The sequence below is a fragment of the Ovis canadensis genome, chromosome 7 (genome assembly GCF_042477335.2).
Source record: "Ovis canadensis isolate MfBH-ARS-UI-01 breed Bighorn chromosome 7, ARS-UI_OviCan_v2, whole genome shotgun sequence".
NCBI classification, from domain to species: Eukaryota; Metazoa; Chordata; class Mammalia; order Artiodactyla; family Bovidae; genus Ovis; species Ovis canadensis.
This window is the reverse complement of record NC_091251.1, coordinates 73,031,154-73,053,317: the sequence shown is the minus strand read 5'-3', so window position 1 is coordinate 73,053,317 and position 22,164 is coordinate 73,031,154. Positions and strand designations below refer to the sequence as shown.

At 40.0% G+C, this 22,164-nt stretch overlaps 1 protein-coding gene across 21 annotated transcripts in view; it reads left to right on the top strand.

The window, feature by feature from the left end:
- The window catches only part of SEMA6D (semaphorin 6D), a 57,168-nt gene extending 35,245 nt beyond the window's left edge, over positions 1–21,923 (top strand). For 3 of the 21 annotated variants that reach the window (XM_069596634.1, XM_069596635.1, XM_069596633.1), the window contains 17 exons: positions 6,893–7,056; positions 7,453–7,564; positions 8,132–8,192; positions 8,303–8,365; positions 8,474–8,575; positions 8,809–8,899; positions 9,792–9,911; positions 10,585–10,673; positions 11,394–11,611; positions 11,710–11,841; positions 12,135–12,290; positions 12,378–12,551; positions 13,565–13,705; positions 13,801–13,878; positions 14,300–14,400; positions 16,298–16,465; positions 18,199–21,923. In XM_069596634.1, coding sequence (XP_069452735.1) covers positions 6,948–7,056; positions 7,453–7,564; positions 8,132–8,192; positions 8,303–8,365; positions 8,474–8,575; positions 8,809–8,899; positions 9,792–9,911; positions 10,585–10,673; positions 11,394–11,611; positions 11,710–11,841; positions 12,135–12,290; positions 12,378–12,551; positions 13,565–13,705; positions 13,801–13,878; positions 14,300–14,400; positions 16,298–16,465; positions 18,199–19,487 — 3,204 coding nt within the window. In that variant the 5' untranslated portion in view covers positions 6,893–6,947 and the 3' untranslated portion in view covers positions 19,488–21,923. Of the gene's footprint in view, positions 1–6,892; positions 7,057–7,452; positions 7,565–8,131; positions 8,193–8,302; positions 8,366–8,473; positions 8,576–8,808; positions 8,900–9,791; positions 9,912–10,584; positions 10,674–11,393; positions 11,612–11,709; positions 11,842–12,134; positions 12,291–12,377; positions 12,552–13,564; positions 13,706–13,800; positions 13,879–14,299; positions 14,401–14,763; positions 14,821–16,297; positions 16,466–18,198 lie in introns of all 21 variants that reach the window. The other 18 variants (XM_069596641.1, XM_069596639.1, XM_069596638.1 and 15 more) reach the window with 10 other exon arrangements.
- Positions 21,924–22,164: the final 241 nt, after the last annotated feature.

The window sequence follows — 22,164 nt, the reverse complement described above, 5'->3', positions numbered from 1 at the left end:
CTGTAAAAGGCTGGAAGCTCAAGGTCTCCAGATTGATTTGTGTGGGTCTTCCCAAGGTTTCCCAAAGGCACTGGGAAACGGGGAAGAAGCAACTCCCCTTTCAGATCCTGAGGCTGGGGGAGTATGAGTCTAAGGAGTTCCTGTTTGAGAAGGATCATTTCCAGAAGAGAGCCAGGAATCTAAATTCAGCATTTTTTTTTTTCCCCTGAATTCTTTGGACTGGGGAGAAAATTAAGTAGGCCTGCTCTATTTCTGAATTCTCATTTCCTTTGAATTAATATAGTTTTAAGGGAGATAGACTATAGATCTGTTTCTCTGTCCGGGATTCATTAATTCCAAATGTGGCCACTGTGCTTTAACCATAAAAAGAACCTGTATTAACCAACCCTATAAATTTTCGTACTTAAAGAACTTCCTTTCAGTATTTCTTTTATTTTGTGTCTGTTACACAATAAATCTCTCAGTTTTTGCTTGTCATAAACATCTCGCTTAATTTTTGAAGCATATTTTCACTGATTATAAGATTCTGGGCTGGAAAAGTATTTTCCTTCAGCACTTAAAAAATGTCATTCTGTGGTCTACTGGATTCCATCATTTCTATTGACAAGTCAGCTGTCAGTATTCTTGCTTCTTGAGAGTAAAATATCTTAGCTTTTAACATTTTTTAAATGTTTATTTTTAGCATCTTGACTAGGATGGATATGCGTGTGTTTTTTCTTTATAAGTTCTTAGAACTTCTTTAATAGGTGTTGTATTGTCTTTCATCAACTTTGCAGCCATTCTCTTGTCACATATTGATTCTATTCATTTTTCTCTCCTCACTCTCAAAGCTTCCCGTATGTAACATCTTTTCACAAGATCTTATGTCTCTCTTTCTCATTGGTCCGTTTTTTCTACCTTTTTTGCTGTCCGTGTTTCTGTCTGATAATTTCTATTAATGCATCTCCAGTTCACTAATCTTATCTTCAGCTGTAAGAAATATGTTGCTAAAGCCATCTATCAGAAAGTCGTAATTCCGTGCTTTTTAGATGGAGAATTTCTGCTTAGTAATTCTTTTTCAGTAGATTCTAGGGAGCTGGTGAAATTCTTTATTTTGTCATTTTCTTTTTTTTTTTTTTTTTTGGACAACATAAACGTAGCTTTTAAAACTGTATCTGAGCATTCTAGTACCTGAGTCCTATTTTCTGTCGTCTTCTTTCTGTCTTAATTCTTGGAATGTCTTGTCATTTCTCTTGGAATGAGCACTTTGTGTAAAAAATTATAGTCTCTGGGTGATTATCTTTTCTGTAAGTAGCTAGAGGGAGAGGAGTTTACATTTCTCCAGTCCAGACTTAGTTTATTAGATATCAAATTGGAGTTTTTATAAGGCTTGATCAGTCTCTAAAGATCTATAATTTTCAGAGGTCCAAATGAAAGGCTTTGGATATTTCTAGGATCCCCGCCCCCCCGCCCCACCTTGTTGGTGGGCCCTAAATTGAGACTGCCAAAAATCTGGCATTTCATTATAACTACATTCTCACCTTTATATAATTTAAGAACTAGCAAACCCCATAATGTGAACTCAACTGCTAAGTGTGAGGCTCATTTCCTTGTACTTCCCTTTTCTCCTAAACACTATCATTTCAAACCCTGAGCTTTTGTCTTTATATTTAGGCTTAAAATCAGGAGTGTAAAGGTAACCCCATATAAGAAAATCCAAGCTATACTTACTCAAGTACCCCTGCTCTCTCACTGAAAGGAATGACCTCATATAAGTATGTACTTTACTATAAACTTACACATCAGAAATGTGGTGCCCTCCTCCTCCTTGGAGGCATCTGTGTCTATGAAGCCGTACCTTATCCTCTAAGAATACCTCTATTATTGTTACGATGATGTACATAGACAGTTGTAGGTAGTTATACAAAATGAAAGAGTAAACACTTTTTCCTTTTGCCTCATAAGATATAACAATAATAGTCATGATAATATTCACTAAAATTTACTAGAGGTTTACTATGGACCAGATTCTGTGTTACTTGTTTTGTATAGATTATCTCAGAAGAACCTGTGAAGTAGTAAAGGTAATTATTCATATTTTACACTTGAAGAAACTGAGGCTTTAAGAGGTTAAGTCACCTTAAATAAGGTCTCAGAACCAGGAAGTAAATGGCACAAGCAAGTTTAAACTCAGATCTTTCTGGAATTTCTTTGGTGGTTCAGTGGCTAAGACTCTGCATTTCCAATGCAGGGGGCCCAGAGTTTGATCCTGGTCAGGGAACTAAATCCTACACGCCACAACTAATTGTTCGAGTGCTGCCGCTGGAAGATCCTGCATGCTGCAGCAAAGGCTGAAGACGATCCCACATGGTGAATCTAAGACCCTGCGCAGCCAAGTAAATAAACTCTAAAAAAATAAAACAAATCTCAGATCTTTCAAACCTCAAAGTCTATGTTCTTTACCAACATCTCATCCTGCCTCATGTCTTGCCTTCATTCCACATAATTGGTTTGATAATCTCACTACCCCTGGAAACCTGAGATTAAATATTTCCTTAAATAAGGCGAGAACAAAGTAGTCTAAATGGTTTACATACAAATAAATCTTCTCCTTGGTCCATTTTTCTCAGGTATTTCCAAATTCTTCCCTTCCCAGCTTTGCTTTGATAGGTATTTCACATTAAATATTTCCATTTATAATTTCTATGGCAAATCTGAAAGTAGTTTTTTAAATACAGCTTTATGCAGGGACAGGAAGTAATTAGCAGTGGGGTTTTATTTTTGGAAGATGAGATTGGTGGGGAATGGGGTATAGCGAGAAATTGCTTTCTGCAGTGTCAGTTGAATGAGTTATAGGAAATGATGGCTCAGCCAGCAGCTTGGTGCTTGCCAGTGAGTCAGCAGTGATTCCATCCTCATCTCAATGCTGGAATCACAGCTGTAAAAGACTCTCTTCCTGGTGAGTGCCCCTCCCCGCCTTGCTGTCTGGGGCATGGAGGCTCTGCCCACATGATGGGAACTGTTCAGTTACCTGTCCCAGTGGACAAAGATTGACAGAATTATTTTGTGTTCAGGCAAATGTTTCTATGTTTCTTTAGGATTCATTAGTGTTTCTCATTTTTCCATCTGATACCCAGCAGAAACGTCCAGTGTGGTATTGATGTCCTAACAGAACTTAATTCCTAGGGTAACATTTCATATTTTTATATGTCCTGGGTCTCTCTCTCTCTCTCTTTTTTTTTTTTTTGGAGTATAATTGATTTATAGTGTTGTGTTAGTTTCAAGTATATAGCAAAGTGATTCAGTTATACACACACACACACACACACACATATTTCTTTTCAGATTGTTTTCCTTATAGGTTATTACAAAATATTGAGTATAATTCCCTGTGCTATATAGTAAGTTCTTATTGCTTATCTATTTTATCTATTTCATATATATTAGTATGTGTATGTTAATCCAAACTCTTAACTTATCCCTACCCTCCTTTCCCTTTTGGTAACCATAAATTTGTTTTCTCTGTCTGTGGGTCTATTTCTGTTTTCTAAATAAGTTCATTTGTATCATTTTTACATATTCTGCATGTAAGCAATATCGTATTTGTTTTCCTCGGTGGCTTACTGCACTTAGTATGCAATCTCTAGGTCCGTTCATTTTGCTGCAAATTGTCGATCGTGTGTGTTTACACAGTGTCCCAGGTGGCACAGTGGGGAAGAATCTGCTTGCCAGTGCAGCAGGAGATGCAGATGTGCACTTGACCCCTGGGTTGGGAGGACCTCCTGGAGGTAGAAATGGCAACCCACTGTAGCGTTCTCACCTGGAAAATTCCATGGACAGAGGACCCTGGCAGGCTACAGTCCAAGGGCTCACAAAGAATCAGACATGACTGAGCACACACACGTATGTATATACAAATGTGTGTTGTTGTCCAGTCGCTCAGTTGTGTCCAACTCTTTGTAACCCCATGGACTGCACCACGCCAGGCTTCCCTGTCCTTCACTATCTCCCATAGTTTGTTCAAACTCTTGTCCATTGAGTCAGTGATACTATCTAACTATCTCATCCTCTGCTGTCCTCTTCTCCTTTTGCCTTCAATCTTTCCTAGCATCAGGGTCTTTTCCAATGAATCAGCTCTTCTCATCAGGTGGCCAAAGTATTGGAGCTTCAGCTTTAGCATCAGTCCTTAAAATGAATATTCAGTGTTGATTTCCTTTAGGATGGACTGATTTGATCACCTTGCAGCCCAAGGGACTCTCAAGAGTTTTCCCTAGCACTACAGTTCGAAAGCATCAATTCTTGGGATCTCAGCCTTTATGGTCCAACTCGCACATCCTTAATGACTACTGGAAAAACCGTAGCTTTGACTGTATAAGTGATGTCTCTGCTTTTAATACTCTGTCTAGGTTTGTCATAGGTCTCCTTCCAAGGAACAAGTATGTTTTAATTTCATGGCTACAGTCATTGTCTGCAGTGATTTTGGAGCGTGTCTTCTTTAGAGTCTTTAAAATTGACAAAATACTGTGGAAAAGCAAGACAGGGAGATGCCACTTAAGGCGAAGTAGCAACTGAAAGAGGTTCTCTTCTGTGAAGACTGAAAATATGTGCATGTGGCAAGAAAACTAGAACTGGATCATCATAGTTGTTGGGTTGGGATGGTAGGATTATCAGTAATTGCTTTTTGCTTTCTTTTCTATGTTTGATAAATAGGCTCAAGTTGTAAATTTTATTCTAAAAACAACTTTAGCTTTTTAAACCTTTGGGTAAACAGTTGACCAAATAGCTTTAATATTTTAGGATGCCTTTTTTCTAGACTCTGCCCATGTCCTTAAGGTCAGCTTGGTCATATGCATGGTGTCCTATAGGAAATGAGAGAGGAGGATTAACTTTGCTCAGAATTTGTAAGTGTCAGGAACTTAGTTCTTTTTCACCCAATGGAGAAAGTGGTATTATCCACATCTCATAAATAAGCTAATGCTAAGACAGATTGAAGAACCTTTCCCAGGTTGATAAGCCAGTAGGTGGTGGAGTTCCATTCAAGCCCAAATCCCATCATAACCAAGTTCTGCAGTCTTTCAACTCAAGTACGAGATGATGATGCTGCAGGTTCCATTCCACCAGACTATTTTCAGGACATTTTAAATGTGTTAACTTACTACTGGATTAGTTGTCCATTAAGGAAAATTGTACTGCAATATTATTCTCTCCTTTTGTAAAACTAGGATTCCAAATGTTGCATATACATAAATGGCTTCTACTTCCGTTAAAAAGATAAATATTGAAAATGTTACATAGAATGCATGTGTGTGCATCTGTGTTTTTGACATTAAGAAGATGAAGCAAAAAAAATTAAAGGAATTTCCCTGGCAGTCCAGTTGTTAAGACTCTAGCAGGGGTGTGGATTCAATGCCTGGTTGGGGAACTAAAATCCCGTATGCTGTGTGGCACAGCAAAAAAAAAGAAGATGATGATGAAAGAGGTATATAGTATTAGTTGAGTGGTTGAACTCCCCAAGAATTTGAAGTGATTCTTATGATCCCTGCTAAAGTTTTTAGATATATAAAGACTGAGACTAACAGTATAGTAGCAGTAAGTGACAGTTTTGGTCAAGGAAGGGGTGATACTATTGTGAAGCAGAGCTTTTACCATTTCACAAAAATATCCATTGTCCCAGCAGGGCCTTAGTTTCTTTTCTTAATTACTTAATAATATTTAAAGATTTTATTTAAAAATTACAGCTAATAATGTACAATTAATGCTATAAGCTTTGTTCATATACTGACATGCAATACAGTGCATATATGTACCTGTACAACTTGATAAAATTTAGCATAAACCTACACCTATGAAATATCACTTCAGTAAAGGTAATGAGTATATTCATTATCCCCCAAAGATTATTATTTTTGTAGTGCTCTATTCTCTAAGGAGAAAAACCCAGTCATTTAATTTCATTATCTAATTTGATGGAAAACATCTGGATAGGGACTCAGGTAATGTCAGTCTGGACTCTCTGATCTTGCCCTAAATAGTTCCATGAAATCCAATGAGTCCCTTAATTTATCAGGCCTTAGTTTTCTTATCTGAAAAATGAGGGGGTTGGACTAGGTGGTCCCTAAGGCCCCATATGGCTCTAAAGCTTAATAAAGCTAAGAGGACAGGCATACTTAGAGTATTGGTTTGTGTCCAAATGCTTTCATGTAAAAATATAGACTTCCCCAGTGGCCTGGTGTCAGCTGTGCTGGTCATCCCTACCCTGCTTTGCTTGATTGATTGATCGTGAAATCATTTCATTTCTTTTCATTCTCTTTCACCCTGATTCAAGGTCATTCATGTCACTGCTCTCATGCTGTTCTTTCTAAGTTTAGGGAACTGTTCTACTTAAGAATTTAGGGGGTAGCTTGAATAATGCTGGGAATTTGGCAGTGCCTTAAGGGGCTGAGAGGGGCTACAGGCCCATCAGCTCCTTGGATACTCTCGAGACAGCTTGGGCATTTTGGGGGGATGGGGAGGGCAGAGACAAGCTGTACTGGATTTATTTCAGGGATGGGGGAAGGGAAGCAGATTGGCATTTAATTAAAATTCTAATCCCAACTTTGCCCATCTTCTTGCCAAGTCAGCAGCCAGCATTTCTGTTTGTGGTTCTGGTGATTTTGCTGTGATGACATACGTAGTTACCTCAAAAACTCTTGCAAATGGGCCTAAAACTTCGATATGCTCACCAGATGCTTTAATCAGACTTGGCAGAATGCCACCTTTGGCCTGTGTTTTCAGAGGTATCTCCTCCACCACTGCCATCTTTCTGATGGGAGGGGGACGTTGGAGAGAGCTCATGATGGAAACTGAACTGATTACAAATGACAAAGCTCTTTGTTCACCGCAGAGATCTTTCCAAACTCTTTCTGTTTTCCAGGTAGCTAAGTGGACTCTCTGAGGAGGGGCTGCTCTGCCTTCACCTTGGCCCAGCCATGAGGTTCTTCCTGCTCTGTGCCTACATGCTGCTGCTACTGATTTCCCGGTTGAGGGCAGTCAGCTTTCCTGAAGATGATGAGCCCCTTAATACTGTTGACTATCACTGTAAGCGATCTAAAGAATACTCTTTTCTAAGAAAGAAGGTGTTTTTTTTTGGTTTTGATTTTCTAAGCATATTCATTTTTAGAAAGAGGATTTTATGTCTTTAAAATGTTTTACATCCTCATTTATCCATAATCATTTCCTAGTGTCTGAAGAAAATGGGACAATTTAGTTAGGCACTTTTCTAAAGCAACCTATATATAGGTTAAATGTTTTCAGTTAAAAAGAAAAAGACCATTTGGTGATATTCACCATCTCTTATTCATTCATATTCAAGACCTTAAGTAAAGAATTTAGTTAAAACTCTTCTACAACTAGTATATACAGCTAATCAATGCTGTATATCGATTCTTCAGCTCCGTAATCCTGACTGATGGTTTAGCCCGCTTTTACTTGCAGATTCAAGGCAATATCCGGTTTTTAGAGGACGCCCTTCAGGCAATGAATCACAGCACAGGCTGGACTTTCAGCTGATGTTGAAAATTCGAGACACACTTTATATTGCTGGCAGGTAATTTTCCCCTCGTTGGTTTATTAGATTAAGATTCTTTTCTCTTGTGGTGCTTGCATTAATGTGTCTAGTTCATGAAAAACTAATATGATCACAATTTTTGTGATCAAAAATTGCAAGTAGCCAAAAATACTCACTTGAGAAGAGTCAGCGTTGTGTACCAGGAACAAAATACAGCAAAAGCCTGCAGCGGTCCTGTTTTATTACTGCAGTCAAGAAGGCAGACACCATTCTTTATTCCTAAAGCAGCAGGAGAAAAAAAAATTTTTTCTTTAGTCTTTTTTTAACTTGGAATTATTCAAAAAATATTAAAAGTATGTCTATGCTAATACTGAGTAGTGGTTTGACCCATGCCTGAAGAAAAGGGCTTTCTTCACTCCCTAACCACAGTGATATATAAAAGCATCTCACTAATGAAAAAGTACTCTTTGTTGACTTTGTTGGAGACAGAGAAAATCCAAATGATCTCTAAAACACAATAAAACCAGCTCTGTAAAAATAAAAGAAGAAGCAGCTTAACATTTTTATGTATTCACATGATATGACTTACTGCCTTGTTTCCAACAGGGATCAAGTTTATACAGTAAACTTAAATGAAATCCCCAAAACAGAAGTCATACCAAACAAGGTGAGCAACTGTAGTTGGCAAATTTATTTGCATTCCCTTAGAACTTGGGTAATGTCCCTCTCCCCTCAATATTTAAAATATTGAACTTTGGTTTTGCTTGATTGATGCAGAAACTCACATGGCGGTCAAGACAACAGGATCGAGAAAACTGTGCTATGAAAGGCAAGCATAAAGTAAGTAAAACAAATATGCGATCACTAGATTGAGTCTGTATGGTGGCTTGAGCCCACGATGTAGGCATATGGTATGTCTAATGGCAGTGTCGCTCTTACTTTCTTTAGGATGAATGCCACAACTTTATTAAAGTATTTGTTCCAAGAAACGATGAGATGGTTTTTGTTTGTGGCACCAATGCGTTTAATCCCATGTGTAGATACTATAAGGTAAGTATATTTTATACAATGTGCTGTTTTTAATCAATTCTTCTTCCTCCACTGGTATGGTATTAGCGTCGAATCCTTTCTTCTATAAATCCAGTCATTTGTTTTATCTCTAACACTATGAAAGAATAAAGACAGAATTTTTCCCATAGAATTTCAGTACAAATAAAGCAGTATTGCCTTCAAACATGTACACTGAACAGATGTGACACTAGCTATTTATTTTTCTTTTGTAGTTGAATACCTTAGAGTATGATGGAGAAGAAATTAGTGGCCTGGCAAGATGCCCATTTGATGCCAGACAAACTAATGTTGCCCTTTTTGCTGGTAAGATTCTTTAGTGTAATGAATATAAATGATTAATGACATTGAAGGTGCAAGAGGAATTTAAAGGAAGGAAAAAAGCTCATAACCAGAATAGCTACCTTGACATGAGTGTTTCAAAGACTAAAAGCTATGAACAGATTTTCAAAAAAGAGGAATTATAACTGAGCATACTCTAAGTATTCTGACACTTGGCTCTGTTGTTAGGCCAGTGACCCTGAATAAGCTGAAAGTGAAAGTATTAGTCGCTCGGTTGTGCCCAACTCTTTGCTACCCCATGGACTGTAGCTTGCCAGGCTCCTCTGTCCGTGGAATTCTCCAGGCAAGAACACTGGAGCCATTCCCTTTTCCAGGGGAATCTTCCCAATCCAGGGATCGAATCTGGATCTCCTGCATTGCAGGCACGTTCTTTAACCATCTGAGCCACCAGGGAAGCCTTTTTTTAATAAGTTGCTTAACTTTTTGGTGCTCCAAGTTCTCATCTATAAACTTAGATAATACGGGTCAACCTGTCACAAGTTGATTATGAACATCAGGTTTTAGATTTATTTGTATATATAGCAATGATGTCAGTGAAAATACTCCAAAGGATATAACACACTACATGGGAAAACATGGGCTTCCTAGGTGAGGCTGGTAGTAAAGAACCAGCCTGCCAATGCAAGAGACATAGATGTAGATTCGATCCCTGGGTTGAGAAGATCCCCTGAGGAGAGCATGGCAACCCATTCCAGTATTCTTGCCTGAAGAATCCCATGGACAGAGAAGCCTGGCAGGCTGCAGTTCATAAGGTTGCAAAGAATTGGACACAACTGAAGTGACTTAGCACACACATGAGATAACACGCTTATGATAACTCTGGCTATTTTTATTTGAATTATAACCTTGGTTCCAGATGGGAAGCTGTATTCTGCCACAGTGGCTGACTTCTTGGCCAGTGATGCTGTTATTTATCGAAGCATGGGTGATGGATCTGCTCTTCGTACAATAAAATATGATTCCAAATGGATCAAAGGTAACTTTGAAGACCAATATTGCCAAGGGTGGCAGGATGGATACATGGAAACAGGAGCCCTGACATTGAAAAGTTCAGTGCATGACTTTATATTGTTAATTTAGAGCCCAGAACAAGCTGCCTTGGTTGGCTGCATTAGTGGGGAATGAGGAGACCAGTAGCTATATCTGGAAAGTAGATTTCTATCTTAGGTGACCTCAAAAAAAAAAAAAAAAGATCACCATTCTGTGTACCGTTTGCCTAACTGAATGCAGGTACTGCTCCTTACCCACTTCCTTCTGCCTATCCTGGAAAGTTTAACCCTGGGAATTGTTAGTTCATATCTTCAGAGTTATTTTGTTCTTTGGAGTCTAGAAATCAAGATTTTTAATTTTCAACATAAAAAGTTTCCTTTACTAGCTAAATAGGTTAATGAATAAATCTGTTGAAACAAAGACCTTTGCTGTAGTTCAGTTCCCTGTAGGCTTTTTCTAGTCCATTAGCTAACATTAAAGACTCTGGGTTCCCTAAAGCTTCAACATACCTATAATGGGACTCCTGAAACTTGGTGGCGTATCAAAGTGCTTGGCTTGAAAGTAGCAGTGTGATGTCTGTCAGTCATGCCTAGCAGTCGGGATATCATGCTAATTGAATTACCCTTTAGGAACCAGTTTGTTTTCACTTTCTGTTTCAGAGCCACACTTTCTGCATGCCATAGAATATGGAAACTACGTCTACTTCTTCTTTCGAGAAATTGCTGTAGAACATAATAACTTAGGCAAGGCAAGTATATGACTGTGCACTCGTATTGCATGGAACTGAGCCCGCCTTGGTAGGGTCTTTGCATGTTTTCTAGCACTCAGTGCATTTAGGGCCAAGTGCAGAGAGTTGTGTTGCTTAGCAAGAGAATAGTTGCTGGGAAATAACTGAACAGTGGCCAGAGTGGGAACAGCAGCCTTGAGAAGGTTTTATTTATTTTTTCCTGTTACTACAGAGAATGTGCTGCAGGCACCCTTGAGCTATGGGTGCTTCTTTAACTCTTTAGAAATCTATTATAGCTGTTCTTTCTTAGTGTCAAAAGGCAGAATGGAAAGGAAGGGCCCCTGTTCACTGACGAGTACTTCAGTCCAAGTCTGTAAGATTCTAAAATATTGCATCTCCTTCTATGCCAGGTTTAAGGACGGTGCATTTCGTTAACAATATGAGAAGCTAAGTGGGGAATGAAGTATGGGAATGGTTTCCATCCAGCCAGGCAGCCCAATGGCTCACTTCTTAGGGAGCTTGTTTGGTAGAACAGGAAAATGGCCCTCCTTTTTTGTTTTTCTCACAGGTAAATATAGTTTACATTCTTACTCTGCAGATCCCTAGAGGGAAGGCTGCTGGAGTCTTTTGAACCACATGTATCTTTTATCATTTTTTGTCCCTCCCTTATCTGGCAGCTTTTTGTTCCTGGTCTCCCTCCATGCTCATGATCCTGTTGCCTTGCTTTTGTCCCCTGGGCAGGCTGTCTATTCCCGTGTGGCCCGCATATGTAAAAACGACATGGGTGGCTCCCAGCGGGTCCTGGAGAAACACTGGACTTCGTTTCTGAAGGCTCGGCTCAACTGTTCTGTCCCTGGAGATTCCTTTTTCTACTTTGATGTTCTGCAGTCTATTACGGACATAATACAAATCAATGGCATTCCCACGGTGGTAGGGGTGTTTACCACACAGCTCAACAGGTGAGAACTGACCCCAGAGCTTCAGAAGGCGCTCTGTGTCTTGTTTGTGGGAACCCAGAACAGGTCTGCTGTCCCCTGATGCTCTTCCTCTTTTTCAGCATTCCTGGTTCTGCAGTCTGTGCGTTTAGCATGGATGACATTGAAAAAGTATTCAAAGGACGGTTTAAAGAACAGAAAACTCCAGATTCTGTTTGGACAGCGGTCCCTGAAGACAAAGTACCAAAGCCAAGGTAGGAACACAATAAAGACAGAAAGGATTTCTGTCTTTAACAAAGCCCTCTGGTCACTGGAAGCATGCATCCTCAGAGAGCAGCTGGGCCCCCCTCCCTCTCCAGGAAGGGTGTCCCTGTACAGCCCTGCAGATAGAAACTCAGTGACTGTGACTGAGAGCCTGAATGTGGAGAGCCCACCGAGTTTTTGGAAATGTTATTCATTCTCCTTCCTCTCTTAACGTTTTCTTCCAGAATAGACACCTTTTCCCTAGATACAAATTGTGAGGAGGGGAAAACTATTTTCCTTTCAGGCCTGGCTGTTGTGCAAAGCATGGTCTTGCCGAAGCTTATAAAACCTCCATCGATTTCCCTGATGAAACCCTGTCATTCATCAAATCCCACCCCCTGATGGACTCAGCCGTCCCACCCATTGCTGACGAGCCCTGGTTCACAAAGACTCGGATCAGGTAAGACTGGGCACGCAGGCCCGCTCCCATTCAGTGGTCCCCCTTCCTGTTGGCCCTCTCTCTAACCTGATTCACCTCCTCTGGCAGGTACAGACTGACAGCCATCGCTGTCGACCATTCTGCCGGACCCCACCAGAACTACACAGTCATCTTTGTTGGCTCAGAAGCTGGCGTGGTGCTTAAAGTTTTGGCGAAGACCAGCCCTTTCTCTTTGAATGACAGCGTATTACTGGAAGAGATTGAAGCGTACAACCATGCAAAGTAGGTGTATTATACCAGAACGCTTTTTGGGACTTCAGTGTCTGTTTCATCTAGTCATTTTCTTTCAGCCCTCTATATTAGCAGTGGTAGAAATGGTGGTGGTTAGTCGCTAAATCATGTCCCACTCTTGTGACCCTATTGACAGTAGCCCACCAGGCTCCTCTGTCCATGGAATTCCCCAGGCAAGAGTACTGGAGTGTGTTGCCATTTCCTTCTCCAGAGGGTCTTTGTAACCCAGGGATAGAACCCAGGTCTCCTGCATTGCAGGTGGATTCTTTACTTATTGAGCCACCAGGAAAGCCTCAAATTAGTAGTGGTTTGGCTTATTAGTATTGTGGTTTGTTTGTTTTTCTCACTGAAATAAAAACCCGGATTTGGTGTTTTCTTGAGTCTCAGGGTTTGGAGGGTGGACATTTAAAAATAATTCAGCCCTTGTTTGTCACCTATGGAAAATGAGAATATTTTACCCCACCCCTCTTACCTTACAGATCTATTTCAGGATGCTGTATCCAGAACTATGCTACAGCTGGTTGCAGACAGACACACACACACATATACCCCATAATTCTTGCAACCACTGATACACAAAATTATGTGAACCATTAAAACAAACGAGATAGATGAGAGTAATGGAGCAAGGAAGACTAAGGAGCGATCTAGAAATAGTTAGCACAGGAAGATTAAAATGCATTAGAACATTATCCTTTTTCTTCCCTATTGCCTAACATGCTCTTCACAAATGCAGTTCCCTTCTATCATCAGAACAGGAAGGCAATCTTTAAAAAACCCTTTGTCCAGCCTGAAATTTAACTAACCATGCAAAGCAGTAGAAGATGAATCACATAATTATTACATCCTAAACTGCGTACTTGCCTAGTTTGCTACTGAGAGCGTTCCTTAACACCTCCCCCAGCTCTCAGTAATTGCAAAAACCAAACCTCACTTGCCTCGCCCAGTTCCTATAGCTCTTGACTTACTAAACCTCTATCTTGAAAATGTCTCCCACAATATAGGTGCAATGCTGAAAATGAGGAGGACAGAAAGGTCATCTCATTACAGTTGGATAAAGACCATCATGCTTTATATGTGGCATTCTCCAGCTGCGTCATCCGCATCCCCCTCAGTCGCTGTGAGCGTTATGGATCATGTAAAAAGTAAGCTGGTGTTTCTTTCCTCACCCTGGGTTTTTCAGGATCATGACCTTTGATAATGAGAAAACTCAGGTTACCTTCTGTCTGGTTGCATACAGGTCTTGCATTGCATCTCGAGACCCATACTGTGGCTGGTTAAGCCAAGGGGCCTGTGGCCGAGTGAGCCCAGCGATGCTGTAAGTACACTTCGTCACAGTAACGGAGATCTTCTCCAGATGTGCTTCTGTCTTCTCCAGGGCCTCAAAAACTAGGAATTTTAGAAAAATTCCAGTAACACTACTTTTCATTTTTCTTTTCTTTCTCTCTTGCCTTTTTTCTGTTTTTGTTGTTGTTGTATGGGAGAAAGAAAAACAAAATCTGGAGCTATGACAGGGAAAGGAGATTGTAGACAGCATAATACTTAAGGGAAAGGGATAGATGGCGAGAAAGAAAACAATTCTCTTCTGCTCTCTTAAACACTCTAGTTACTAAATGTTGAATACAAATATTCATCTTAGCAAGCTATGTTGAAATGTCCATTTTTCTCTCTCTGCTCATTCTTACTAATCTGTCTGTGTTCTTGGTTCTGCTCTGGTTGTCACTTGTGTTCCTATGAAGGCTGTTAACTGAAGACTTGTTTGCTTTCCATAACCACAGCGCTGGAGGATTTGAGCAAGACACAGAATATGGCAACACGGCCCATCTAGGGGACTGCCACGGTAAGACCGAATCTTCCTTTCCCTCCTGATGCTTCTTTTGGACCACATTTGCACGTGAACATTATTTTACAATCAGCCTTTTATAATGACTCAGTACACATGCCACCTAGCATTTAACTTGAACTTCGCAAAAGCTGAGCTGTTTGATCATGGGGATAAGTTAAAGAAGAATCTTACTTTTTTTTTTTTTTTCCTTCGCCATTTACAATTCCATAGGAAATCTAGAGAAAGGTAGTCTAACCAGTAGGTTCATTTTTTAATTTATAGTCCTTTCTTTTGACTTTTTGAGTTAATTGGAATTCGTAAATTTTTGCTTTCTTTTGGTTACTTCTTACTGATTACTTGTTCCTTTAATTCTTTTAGAAATTTTGCCTACTTCAACTACACCAGATTACAAAATATTTGGCGGTCCAACATCTGGTTAGTTTTTTTTCATTTTTTTGAATTAACAAACCTTTTCTTTCCTTCAGTTCAGCATTTTCAGCCCCTTCTCCCCTCCTTTTGCGCAGTTTGGCAGCCCCTCATTTTTGTGCTTTGACTCATAACCCCCTGATGGTCCCAAAGACTTTTTCTTACTCAGCACTTCACCTTGTGTAGCATGTTGATAGTCCATCATTGACCAAGGCACATCCTTTAAGAAAAATCCAATGGATTAACATAGGCTGCATTCCAGCTGCACGCCCGTCCACCTGAGCTTTCTTCTCTCACCCCTGTGCATCGTGAATGTTCCCTGCAGCCATCTATTTTTAATGGATGGCAGAACTTCATTATTTCCCCTTCTCTCCTCACCTTTCCTAAGACCTAGTAAACAAATACACATTTCCCCAGAATGTGTATTTATAAATTCTAGAGATCTCTTTTGGAATGGTTTGTGGTAATCCCTGGAACCTTTGAATGTTGTGATCTCAGTGGTGTGAAAAAGGTCCCCATCGAATGAAGCTGGTTTCTGATATATTAAGATGTTCACTGGGTTCCCTGTGCTTCCCTGCCCCTGCCTTGTCTTCATCTGTTCTGGAGTCTTCATCTGTGACCCTTGTACCAGTCTGAATTTGGGTCTCTGGAGTTTTTGCCTAAAATCATATGCTTCCATTTTGATGGAAAATCTGCTTGGCAGAACTCAGTAATAGATGTGCTAAGAGGTTAAGCTACTCCCAATCCTATCACTGGTTGTAAAATTCACTAGCTGTTTCATTCCTCAGAGGGGAGAAAAGAATGGTAGATCCTATGTATCAGGACATCCTTAATCAGCTCATAAATGCCATTTCTTGTGCATGAGTTGCTTCTTACTCTTTGGAAAAAAAACTCCGTGGGCATTCTGGAAAGCTTCAGTGCTTCCCTATGGACAGTGACCCCTCAGTGCACTCAGGAATCTACAGATGGGCGGGAGGTCTGTGCTAAAGCAGGACAGCCTGTTTGTCAAGTCCAAAATCGAGTGTTTATGCAGAACCAACCAGGTGCTTTCCGATGAAGTTACACTCTAGGTTCCCCCGTGAAAGATATACAGCTTCTTACCATGAGTCAAAATTATTTTTTAAAAATACACAAAAAAGAAATGAAATGATGCTGTCCCACAAAAAGATGAGGAAATCACAGTCTGTGGGATTCATATTACCTTTTCCATGAGTGTCATTAATCACCCCAGAAGTTTCAGTAGGAGTATTTTGAGTGTCTTCAAATTTGAAATCTGTGTAATGTGTCTTTATGATTAATTTTTAGTTTTTATTTCTCCCTTGCAAGAAAGGGATTTGGTATAATCTCCTTAGATGTGTTTTGATGAAATCCTCAAAACAGGCTTTCTCATAAAATTTGCTTAAACTTTACTTGAAAATACAACAACCCAGTCAGAAACAATGGGCTGGCATTACCCACGTTAATAAAAATCTGTTTGCCACCACAGACATGGAGGTATCTTCATCTTCTGTTACCGCAATGGCAAGTATCCCAGAAATTACACCTAAAGTGATTGATACCTGGAGACCTAAACTGACCAGCTCCCGGAAATTTGTAGTTCAAGATGACCCAAACACTTCTGATTTTACTGATCCTTTATCAGGTATCCCAAAGGGTAAGGCCTCACCAGGGAACTCATCTCTCACTGAGTGGAAACCTGATTCCTAATATCTCTGAGGAGTGGGTGGAGGTGAACCCAGACGGAGACCCCTCTGCTGTTACCACTGCCTTCACGGGCCGCGGTCGCTCTGGTTTTCTGTGGTTACGTGGAGTACATTCCTTGACAGCAACAGAGGTGGAAAGCTGAAAGGGTTGGTGAAACAACCACTCGGACAATCTAATCCATGTTGGCTTCCGTCTGAAGAAGCTGGACCCCGCTGGATATCAGAAAATGCCGAGGGCCACCCAGGCAACATCCCAGAACAAAACTCATTAATTGCAAATATCCTGATACTGGCTGTTTTATTTAGGAGCCTTTCCCAGTCTTTTGTTTAGCTCCAGTTTACAATGTGATCTGAGAAGTATTGATAAATGCCAGGCACCAAGTTGTTCAAATACCACAAGCTATAAAACATAACAGAGCACTTGTCCGGAACTATCATTTTCGGCCCATAATAGAAGCAGTTATCAAATAGCTGCCTGTTGAATTACCTTATTAGATCTATGACTCTGGGGGGTGGGGAAATCTATTCTTTAGTGCTTACTAAACCGTGGTATCAGGTTTCCAATCAGTTTTTATGGCAGTGCATTGTCATTTATGATTTACGTCTGTTGATTTTGGATTTTTATGTTTTCATTGTAAACAACTTTATAATCATTCTTCCTCTTTTGTTTTCTTTCATGATTCCATTTCTCTCTACTTTTCTTTGTCTTTCACATTGCCACTGAATTCCATTGCCCTCAACATTGATTAAAAACAACTAATGTTTGAAGGCCTTAGTACTAACCTAGAGCAACAGAATCTTCAGTTCACTCTGACTTACCTTATTCTGGGATAGCTGTGTTTATAGCATGTAACAGACTTGAATACCTCTTAAACTAACATATCTAAATGTCTGTGGTTGCATTAAAAAAAAAGCAATAATTACAAACTAATTCACTCTTTTTCTTCTAGTCTAATTTAAATATTTCCTAAAATATCTCAAAACAATTGGATAATATCATTTAACTCTAATACATAGTGTACTTCCTTAGACTATCTGGATTTTTTTCATAGCAGACAATTCAAGAGTGCTTCACTCCAAGATGGAATGCAAAAAAAAGCAAACAGGAAAGGTTGTATTTGTAGCTAACAGTGACTAAGCAGATGCTTTTAGTTTGTGAACAAATTATGTATTTTCATGCTAATTAAGAAGAGCATAATTGTCTTAGCTTAATTATTTTATCAAAATGTGTATTTATATGGATTCCTACATTTCCCTAATCCCAGTAGCTGCCCTTTAATCCTGATTTATGAATTAAGAGAAAATCATGAGAAAGAAAAACATTTTATGAATTTAAAATGGGCCAGTTAGGAAATATATAATTTCTAGCCCTAATTTTAGATAGAAACGCTTAAAATTTTGTATGTTATATAACGACTATTTAAGAGGGATTGGAAGGGAAAAGACTAATACATAATACAGATCAATGGAAGAGTTATCCCTTATTTGTAGCAATTGTAAGTGTCTCTGGGGACCCTATTGTGATTAAAGAAAAAAAATATGTGATTTGGGAGTCCACCTCACTCTCCAAGCTAAGCATATGGACCTTGTGAAGGTAGTGTTGATTCAAGGCAAGCCATTTGCTGGCAAATACTGTTTTAAAGAAGCTCCTCACTCAGACTCTTTTCCTGTGTGTCTATTGCAGGTGTACGATGGGAAGTCCAGTCTGGAGAGTCCAACCAGATGGTCCACATGAATGTCCTCATCACCTGTGTCTTTGCAGCTTTTGTCTTGGGTGCGTTCATTGCAGGTGTGGCAGTCTACTGTTACCGTGACATGTTTGTTCGGAAAAACAGAAAGATCCATAAAGATGCAGAATCTGCCCAGTCATGCACAGACTCCAGTGGAAGTTTTGCCAAGCTGAATGGTCTCTTTGACAGCCCTGTCAAGGAATATCAACAAAATATCGATTCTCCCAAATTATATAGTAACCTGCTGACCAGTCGGAAAGAGCTGCCACCCAATGGAGATACAAAATCCATGGTCATGGACCATCGAGGCCAACCTCCTGAGTTGGCTGCTCTCCCCACTCCTGAGTCTACACCTGTGCTTCACCAGAAGACCCTGCAGGCCATGAAGAGCCACTCAGAAAAGGCCCATGGCCATGGAGCTTCCAGGAAAGAAACCCCCCAGTTTTTTCCTTCGAGTCCTCCACCCCATTCCCCACTAAGTCACGGGCATATCCCCAGTGCCATTGTTCTTCCTAATGCTACCCATGACTACAACACTTCTTTCTCAAACTCCAATGCTCACAAAGCTGAAAAGAAGCTTCAAAACATTGACCACCCTCTTACAAAGTCATCCAGTAAAAGAGATCACCGGCGTTCTGTGGATTCCAGAAATACTCTCAATGATCTCCTGAAGCATCTAAATGACCCAAATAGTAACCCCAAAGCCATCATGGGAGACATCCAGATGGCCCACCAGACCCTAATGCTGGATCCCGTGGGACCTATGTCTGAGGTCCCGCCCAAGGTCCCTAACCGCGAGGCATCTCTCTACTCTCCTCCCTCGACTCTTCCCAGAAATAGCCCAACCAAGCGAGTGGATGTTCCCACCACTCCTGGAGTTCCGATGACTTCTTTGGAAAGACAGAGGGGTTATCATAAAAATTCCTCCCAGAGGCACTCTATATCGGCTATGCCTAAAAACTTAAGTTCACCAAATGGTGTTTTGTTATCTAGACAGCCTAGTATGAACCGTGGAGGGTACATGCCCACGCCTGCAGGGGCAAAGGTGGATTATATTCAGGGAGCACCAGTGAGTGTTCACCTACAGCCTTCCCTCTCCAGACAGAGCAGCTACACCAGTAATGGCACCCTTCCCCGGACGGGACTAAAGAGGACACCGTCCTTAAAACCGGACGTGCCACCAAAGCCTTCATTTGTTCCTCAAACCACCTCCGTCAGACCACTGAACAAATACACTTACTAGGCCTCAAGTGTGCCCTTCCTTGTGTGGCTTTATCATGTCCATGTTGTTGAGAGGATGATATGGTTAAGAAAAGAGACTTGCTCGTATTTCAAGAGAACCAAGTGGCCAAAGAAATTCTTCCTAACTTTGGCAACATCAGAACTTGCCCTATGTAGCTACTGCAGCAAGGCTTCTGTGTACTTGCTTGGAAACAAAGGAAGGTGCTGGTCATTCTGTTTCTTTTGTTTGAAGCTAAAGAGATGTGTGGCTCTGAGGGGCTACCTGCCTGTAACCAGTATAAAGAGCGGATATAGTGCTCAGAAGAATCTGTCTGTGAGCAAATACTTGAAAATGGGTTCAACTTAGACTGCCATTTTGTGTGGTCTTCCCATTAAATGTGAACATTTTAATATGTATGCATTCACCTTGCCTCTTGCACAAATGTCAAAAAAAAAAAAAAAAAGGTAATGTCTCAAAGAAACGAACTTGTAGATTACCAAACATTTTGCTAAAAATTCAGTCTTTGACCCAAACTGTAGCATCTTTTTCACGTGTGGCATTTTTTTCCATGCCACCAAGGAACTGTGTTGCGTGTTCATGTATGCGTGCGTGTGTGTGTGAGTGTGTGTGAGTGTATGTGTGTTCTGTCCCCACTAGCGTTTGTTTAGGTGCCCATTGCATCTTTTTGTGCTATGGAGTTGTTTACATCGCGCATGACTGAACAAGAGACAATAATTTCTTCCCACAGCAGTCCATTGGGTTCAGCTTTGAGAAAGAAAACCAAGGCTGATTTTGACAGTCAAAATGATTAACTCGACTTCCATGTTACCCAATGCCAGAATGTAAGAGTACTAAGTAATTTTGTGCTGCTAGTCACTGAAACTTCTATTACAGTCTTGCCAGCTTAAGGAGATAAGAGACGTTAAGAGGTGTCCTTGATTTATCCACCAGTTTCAGTAGTAAAATTCACCAGTCCACTGTGAATCCAAGCCCCAGTGACTCTATTAACCTTGGACACACTAACAAGGTTTTATTTTTATTGTGTTTGGTTTCTCCCCTGTAGTAAAATTCCTCTTATTTTAACTCCCCTCTAACCCCAAAATGGGGAAAAAAAAAAAAAAGAACCACACTCACATACAAAACAGAAGACAAAAGAAGGGAATGTGAGAGGGTCATAATTGGCTTAACAGAAACAGTCTATGAACACCTGAGTGGTGCAATCACGTTGTCTGTGTTGTGTGATGTGAGAATTTTCTCCTAAGTCATGCAGGTAACGACAGTATACTGTAAATATTACATGTGAGTTTACCTGAATCTGTGCATTTTGTGCCTTATTCATGAGAATGATAGAAGTACTCAAATATGTCAAGTGTTTTCAGTATAGCACATCATTTACTGAGTGCCAGTTGTACATGTTTTTCAACCAGCACCTGAAAAGACTTTTCAAAAAACTCGTAACAACAACCTAGAACAATTAACTGTAAAGCAATCCATCCAGATAGCCGCATTACATCCTTTGCCATGATAAACATTCCACTCCTGCTTTCACTAAGGATGAATCAGTGATAATGTGAAGTCAAATGAGGTTTCCCGGGTAATGTGACACCTGCAGAAACCATATAGAGTCATTTATTTGTAGTTTTGCAGAAGCCACTTATGGTTGACGATGTGCAACCCTGACGACTGTTTCAGTTAATACGCTGCACACCACGGTTTATTGAACCTCATCTAGAAAGTATCAAGGCAGAGGAATGCTCCTGACTTAGTCAGACAAATAAGTTCAACTGATTTCCTGTGATGATATCTATTACTTGGGGGAGGATGGGTTGCAAAAGACCAGAGCATTTTTATACAGAATGTAGAATACGGATGCAGTTATTCTTTTCCTTTGAGAATATTGTTTTATAAAGAACATGATTCCCTGAGGTCTCTGGAAGCTCAAAAGCTAAAACTTCTGTTTTTGCAACACTTCAGCTTTGAAACTAAAATAATACAGATTGATAATAAATTAAACCAACCAACGATAAACACTACTCAGTCCACCGCCGACAAACCTGTTTGAATTCACCCTGCCAATATTAATCCCGGCGTGCGGAAAATGGGACCGTAACTGTATGTGAACCCGGATAACATTTTGTAACATTGTGCTGCCTTGTAGTTTGTAATGTGAGTTCTATCAGTATTTATGTTGAGATTTCTAACATAAAATCTAGTCTCTATCCTGTTAATTTAATTTTTAAATGCTTTATTCATTTGTGCAAAGGTAAACACAGATTGTATCTTTTTTAATGGTACGGCATAAAAAGTAACCCTAAAGTGAAGTGGCTCTATACTGTTTTATAGAGTACTTTAACATGTATAGATATCTTGTAAACTTGTATTGTGGATGTGTAAATAATATGTACTTTGGGTTTTTAACACCGCATGTAAAGTCAAAATAAAATATACAAATCATTATATTCTGCCTGTAGATGTGGAAGAGGTTTATAAGATGTCATATTTTTAAATATCTTTAAGTCAGTCAACACCAGTGAGTGCTGCTTTTAAAATATACCAAAATATTCTTACCTAGAATACTTGCCACCAAGTCATGGTTATAACACATTGCTCTTCTTAGAGGCTAATACTGATCATCAGAGCCCCTGAAAAATGTACAATACAGAAAACCAGGTGAACTGTATTATTTAACAGTCATATT